The sequence below is a fragment of the Peromyscus eremicus genome, chromosome 1 (genome assembly GCF_949786415.1).
Source record: "Peromyscus eremicus chromosome 1, PerEre_H2_v1, whole genome shotgun sequence".
Lineage (NCBI taxonomy): Eukaryota > Metazoa > Chordata > Mammalia > Rodentia > Cricetidae > Peromyscus > Peromyscus eremicus.
The window spans coordinates 167,047,513-167,054,851 of NC_081416.1; the positions used below are offsets into that span (position 1 = coordinate 167,047,513).

Consider the following 7,339-nt stretch of genomic DNA (forward strand, 5'->3'; position numbering starts at 1 on the left):
CACATTTCTGGAGACTGGAAATCCAAGACTGAGGTACCAGAAGGTCTGAATCTCTTCTAAAGCCTCTGTCTTTGGCTGACAAATGGCTGCAATCTTAGTTGAGATTGTGATAGAGTCCCACTGTTGACTGGATGGCTTAGAACCAGCAGAAATTTATTTGTCATAGTTTCGAAAGTAGGGTTTCTGAGATCAGAGTTTTGGCATGATTGAATTCAATTAAGATTCATCTCACAGTGTGCAAACATTTCTCAAACAGTGGAAACTGAAGGTTCTCGGGGGTCCCTTTCCACAAGGACACAAGTCTCACTCCTGGGAGTTCTACCTTCATGGCCTAATTAACCCCACAAAGGCCCCACTTCCTAATATAATCACATTAGGAACTAGAATTCCAACAAAGAAGGCTTTTTTTTTAAAGATTCATTTATTGTATTTTATGTATATGAATGCTTTGCCCACATCTAGCATGTGCACCACATGCATGCAGTGCCCTGGAGGCCAGAAGAGGGAGTCAGGTCCCCTGGAACTGGAGTTACAGTATGTTATGAACTTCCCCGAACCCAGGTCCTCTGCAACAGCAGTAAGTGCTCTTAACTGCTGCCCTGTCTCCTCAGCCCCAACACAGAGGCTTTAAGGAGACATATTCTGTTAGCGTCTTGCCATACCATCAGTCACATGGTTTTTCCTCTGTGTGTACACATCCTTAAGGCCTTTATGTTTTATTTTGTTTTTTGAGACAGGGACAAGTTTTCTCTGTGTAATCCTGGCTGTTCTGGAACTTACAGTGTAGAACAGGCTGGCCTTGAACCCACAGAGATTCTCCTGCCTCTGCCTCCCTAGAGCTGGGATTAAAGGTGTGTGCCACCACAACCTTTTTCTTATGAAATGGCTCATTTTCTTATAAAAATGGATTAAACAACTCCACAAAAGCATCATTTTAGCTTAATTGCCATTTTCAAAACTCTATCTCCAAATATACTCATTCTGAGGAAGTAGAGGTTAGATCTTTAGTATGTGAATCTGGGAGGATAGCATTCAAGCCATAACAGATTTCAAGTCATAAATTACACAAGAATAATTCAAGCACAGTACTCATCTGTAATCCCAGCGATTGGAATCAGGGTTAGAGAGATTGCTGAAGGTTCAAAGACAGCTGGACCACATAGCAAGACCCTTTCCCAACCAAAAATAACAACAAAAATGAGCTGGGCGTTGGTGGAGGTGGAAGCTGGGGAATCAGGTGGAAGCTGGTCCAACCCCAGCTATAATATGGAGACCCTGTCTCAAAGAAAGAATAGTTTAAACACAGTAAGAAACATATGTAGGCATATTTGATTGTTTTCATGGTGCTATGGATCAAATCCAGGGTATCATACATGTCAGACAAGCACATAAACTTAGCTATATTTCTAATCTGTCATTATTGGTTTTAACAGGAAACATTGCCAACTAAAACTAGAGGAGGTGTCATGTGGGCCCAGTTCTAGCTTGAAATTCTCAAATCTATAAACCTTTATCTTTTTTATAATTTTGCCCTAGTTGTGTATTGTCAATTTGACACAAACTAGGGTGCTGCTCAAATCCTAAATGGTCTTATAATAAAAACCTGGAGCCAGATATTGGGGTAAATACTTAAAGATCAGAGAGACAAAGGAACAAGCCACAGCCACTTCTCACCTCAACAACTCCACGAATCTTCTGACCGAATGTCTCTGAGTCCTCAGCCCAAAGGGCTTTTCAGTTCCTGTCTCCTCACACCTTATACGCCTTTCTCTGCCCAGTCATATCACTTTCTGTCTCAACCTTCCTACTGCTGGGATTAATGGTGTGTGTGCTTCCTAAATGCTGGTAGCAAAGGCATGCAATCTCAAGTGCTGGGATTAAAGGTGTGCGCCACCACTGCCTGGCTCTGTTTCTTTTAGACTGGATTAATCTCATGTAGTCTAGGGTGGCCTTGAACTCACAGAGATCCAGGCGGATCTCTATCTCTGCCTCCAGAGTGCTAGGATTAAAGGCGTGTGCCACCACTGCCTGACCTCTATGGCTAACTCTGTGGCTGGCTCTGTTCTCTGATCTTCAGGCTAGCTTTATTTCTTAGATTACAAAAATATATCACCACACTAAAGTCATCTGAAAAACAGGAACCTCAGTTGAGAAAATGCCTCCTTAAGATTGGCCAGTAGGAAAGATGTAGAGTGTTTTCTTGATTAATGATTGATGTGGGAGGGCCCAGCTCACTATAGGCAGTGAGACCCCTAGGCAGGTAGTCTTGGGATATATAAGAAAGCAAACTGAGCAAGCCAAGAGGAACAAGTCAGTAAGCAGCCTTTCCTCCATGACATCTGCACCAGTTTCTACCTCCAGGTTCCAATCTTGAATTCCTACCTTGCTTTCCCTCAAGAAGTGATGGAGTATGACCTGAGAGTTGTAAGATGAAATAAACCCTTTCTTTCCAAAGTTGCTTTTAGTTTATGGTGTTTTATCACAGCAATAGAAACCCTAAGACAAATTTTGTATTATATCTAATTAATGTATTTTTCTGTGGGTGGGTACACATGCCACACACAGGAAATGTGTGAAAGTCAGAGGACAGACCTCAGGAGCCAATATTCTTCCTCTACCATATGAGTCCCAAAGATGGAACTCAGGTTGTCAAGCTTGGCAGCAGGTCCCAGCTAAGCTATCACCAGCCCTTAAACCTTCATCTTCTGTAGTCATCGAAATATTTTAGGGGTGGGCTTGGTGGAAAGCACCAATAATCACAGCTACCAGGAAGCAGATTCAGATGGATCACTGAAGGCCAGGAGCCAGATGAACATTGAGCTGCATAGCAAGACCTTGTCTCAAATACATGGAGGTGGTAGAATCAGATAACAACATAGGCTTGGATGCAATGTGTCTGTCCCAGAGGAACAAACACAAATACCATTCTCTTAATAGTCAATTGAATTGTGGATTCAAACACATCAACTTAGAATTCAGGTGGAAATTTTGGTTTACAGTTATCTGCTCCTTGCTCTCACCTAAGTTACCAGTATTTTAATGAGGGATGTGGAGGTTGCAGTCCCAATAACCCCATCATGTCTTCCCTTAGATTCAGAAGCCATTTTCTTCACTTTCTCAGCTAAGGTTTTCAGTAGGCCTGATTTTTTTTTCTTTTAAGATTTATTTTTGCTTTGTACACGAGTACCTGTGGAAGTCAGAAGAGGTCACTGGATCCCCTGAAACTAGATGATTACAGATGATTGCAAGCCACCACGTAGGTGATGGGACTCAAATCTGGGTTTTCTCTGCAAGAGCAGCAAGTGCCTTTAACCACTGGGCCATCTCTCCAGGGTTTAGGATAGATTTTTAAGTCTCAGTTCTTTACCCATTTACAATATCCTTCTTTTGGAGTTCCCTAGAGCTCAGCAGTGGAAGGTAGGACAGACAGACAGAGACACATAGACACAGAGGTTGTGCTGATCTAAGTACTCAGGTAGCACAACACTGGAGGATAGGGGCACAGAGAGCTTTCCCTTTCCAGTATCTGGAAGTTAACCACATGTGTTTGCCTCCAACAGGAGTCGCCAGAAGCCATGGTGACCAACGCCAGGCTTCTAGAAGATGGCTCCGGGAAGGCGGCCAAGAATGTGAATGCAGAGGTCAGTAATTCAGCCTTAACCACAGAGTTGGTGCCATTGTGACCCTAAACCTTCATCTCCCTTGAGCCCCTCCGAGACCAGGACAGATGTTGTCTGAGCTAACCTCAGCCTCCCACCAGATGCAGCACTAATGCCTGCTTTCTCCCTGAGTCAGACAGGAGCTAGATGCCTACCAGGATCTTTGTGCACCCCCACCAACACTTTCCCCAAATTCCCTGTACCTTCTTGGAAGGTTTTTACTTTTTCCTGGCTCCCTAAAAGCATCTTAGATCCTGGTCTTAACCTGATGTTCCTTATAGGAAGGATTGAAAGCAGAAGAAATGTAGCCCTAAAAAGACACCTGGGCCTCACTTCTTCATTTTTCAGTTTCCACAGGGATATCCCAATGACCCCTCTAAACATGTCAGCAAATCCCTACCCACAGAGGTCACACAAAAACAACATAGAAATCCTGGGGTTCACATAGCTTGAGGTCTCCATTGTTCCCTGTTAACCCTTTTCCCCAGTCTGTGAGAAAGAGGCACCAGAGTGCTCAAAAAGCCCTGCCAAATCCTCCTCTCAAACATACCAATCTTGTTGTCTAAGCAGCAGCCTGTTGTTGTTACAGATTGGTTCCTGAGAACCCCAAAGAGAAAATCCACACCAGTGCTGGAGTCACAAAGGAAGCAGTGTCCCTGTGATCATGTCAAGGGCAGTGAGAAAAAAAACAGTAAGTTCAAGAGGATGGCCTTGCTTAAACCACACTCAGTCCTATGGACTCACTAGGGATGGAGGCAAGGCCGAGAAGACCAAAATAAACACAAGCATCAGCCAGCCCCTTTCTATTCAATGTCAGCTTGTAGGAAAACAGAAAGAGTAAAAACATCAAGATAGACTTATTCTGAAACTATCAAAGAAAAAGGAAACTGGGAGGCTGTGACCTGCCCGTTGATATCTGAAGACGACACCAGTGTCAGTGTGGAACAAGATTTGGGCTTTTCCTTCATCTGGCAGTTGGTTGTTTTGTTTGTTTGTTTTCATTTTATGTGTGTGGGTATTTTGCCTGCATGTATTTAAGTGCGCTACCTACATGCAGTGCCCTTGAAGGCAGAAAAGGGAATCAGATTTCCTGGGACAGGAGTTACAGATGGCTTTGAACCACTATGTGGGTGCTGGGAATTGAACCTGGAGCCTCTAAAGGGGCAAACTCATGCTCTTAGTCGCTGAGCCATCTCTCCAGCCCCACAGTCTGTTTTAAAATGTTATTATACAAAAAAGTAAATCAAGGGCCAAAAAAATGGCTCAGAAGGTAAAGGTGCTTACAGCCAAATCTAACAAGCTGAGTTCATTCCCTGGGACCCACATGATAGAAAGAGAGAACAGACTCCTGCAAGTTGCCCTCGACTTCCAAATTTCTACTATGGCGTGAGTGCAACCCTACATATATGCACACCACAGATACACACAAATAAACCATTGTTTTATAAATTATCACTTTATTTTATATTGTATACGTGTGTGTGTGTGTGTGTGTGTGTGTGTGTGTGTGTGTGTGTGTGTGTTTACATATAGCATCACATGTGTGGAGGTCAGAGAAGAAAGTTGTGAGTCGGTTCTCTCTTTCTGCCATATCAGTCTCTGGGATTGAACTCAGATCATAAAGTTTGGCAAATGTCTTACCTGGTGAGCCATCTCTTCCACCCTTGTTTGGCTTTTTGATTCTGGTTTGTGCCGCCCCCTTGCCCTTGGTTTGGTTTTTCGAGACAAGGTTTCTGTATATAGCCCAGGCTGTCCTAGATCTCTCACTTTGTAGACCAGGCTGGTCTTGAACCCACGGAGATCCACCAACCTCTGCCTCTTGAGTGTGGAGATTGAGGGCATGCACCACCACAGCCAGCTGCATCTCATAATTTCAAAAGTTTACATAAAAATTAAACTTTGCACTTTGCAATGCTTTTAAAGGAGCTGGAGAGACAGAGCAACAGTTACAAGCAATGGCTGCTCTTTCAGAGGACCAGAGTAGCCAAGCAGTGGTGGCACACGCCTTTAATCCCAGCACTCGGGAGGCAGAGCCAGGCAGATCTCTGTGAGTTCGAGGCCAGCCTGGGCTACCAAGTGAGTTCCAGGAGAGGCGCAAAGCTACACAGAGAAACCCTGTCTCGAAAAACCAAAAAAAAAAAAAAAAAAAAAAAAAAAAATCAGAGGTCCATAGTTTGGTTCCCAGCACACTTGTCAGGTGGCTCCCAATCACCTGTAACTCCAGCTCCAGGAGATCTGAAATTCTATTCTAACCCACTCAGGTACACACACACACACACACACACACACACACACACACACACACACACACATAAAAATAAAACAATGTATTTGTAAGTTTTTGATGACAGCATCCCCTTTTACTTGTGCTCTAGGATACCAAAAGCACCACAGGAAGCCAAACAAGCCCTCCAGAAGCTGCCAACAATTTCTCAAACGATGTCAACTAGCAAGTTTTGCTCTGCCCTTATAGTTCTGAGACTCCACTCTTTCAAGTGAACACTCTCAGTGAAAAAGAGGTGATCAACCCTCGAGCATGTTCTTGTTCTCCCCACCCCCATTCTCACCAAAAGCATCCCAGTGCTCTCAGAAGGCACTGCCCAGCATGTTGGCTACTGTGCTCTCTACTGCCATCTTCTCTCATCACTACTGATTTCAATATGGGTTAAATCATTTAAAATGGCAGAGTCTCCCTTCCTCTGTTTATTTAGCTCCCAGGTCTGTTCCCAGAATCTTGATGTTGGTACTTTCATTTCTTACGTGAAATAAGACTCATGTTCCTATTGTGTGGTTTTTTAAACCAACAGACTACAAAGACCTTCTGAGAAACCAGGTCAGTTTGATAGACTTTCTGAAACTGGCCAATCACAATGATGTCAAAAACTTGGACAATGTGTTTGTGCTAAATGGTAACAGCAAAGAGTTCTGCTTTTGTTTAAGCTTTGCTTGCTTGCAGAGGTCATGGAAGACCCATATAAGATTCTCTCTGCTGCAGCTTACATTCTCCTACTCCCAAGGAGGGGACTGTAAGTTAGGCCCAGCCGTGAATAAATTGTACCCTGCAGTATCTCGGTGTTTAGCTCCTGGTGTTTGGCACCAGGACACTTACCTCTTCTGTTTACCCTAAAAGAATCAAGGAAACCTGAGCCTCCTATTGATCTCACTTGACCATTAGGAAGTTAGCAAATAAAATAAATAATGCATATATGTAATGCAAATGTATGATATATGAGTATCAGTTATTTCAATCAAATGGGGTCTGACTTACTCACATTCAATCCACATGTCACCCTTTGCCCTGTTCATTGGAAACCCATCCCGGATTCTACACACACTTTTCCTTCCTTGACCCCTCTTTCTCTCTCCATTGCCTAATTCTTTATTCTTTCACTCATTCTAAGGTGCAACATCTGGATGGGGCATAGAAAGCAGGTAAAACACTGAATCAGACACTGCCTGATTAAAAATAATAAAGGTTTACAAGTTCTGGTTTCTTAGGATCTAGACAGCCTTCAGTGTTTATGATTCCTACCATCATCATTATCCCCATCATTATTACTGCATTCTGTGGGTTTCTAATGCAATACAAGAGATATAAATGTAGAAACACGGTTCAAGGCTATAAAGATGGTATGAAGAATCTCAGCTGCAATTCAAGAGGGTTTTTGAGCCTACAAAAA

General features: G+C 43.3%; 1 protein-coding gene across 1 annotated transcript; it reads left to right on the forward strand.

Annotated features, from left to right (window-relative positions):
• The first annotated feature begins 536 nt into the window (after positions 1 to 536).
• Positions 537 to 6,397, forward strand: Cxcl17 (C-X-C motif chemokine ligand 17). The gene is given in 4 exon segments (XM_059279911.1): positions 537 to 561; positions 3,561 to 3,641; positions 4,249 to 4,350; positions 6,035 to 6,397. Coding segments are annotated over 4 exon segments (306 nt in total). The 3' UTR covers positions 6,133 to 6,397.
• The last annotated feature ends 942 nt before the right edge of the window (positions 6,398 to 7,339 follow it).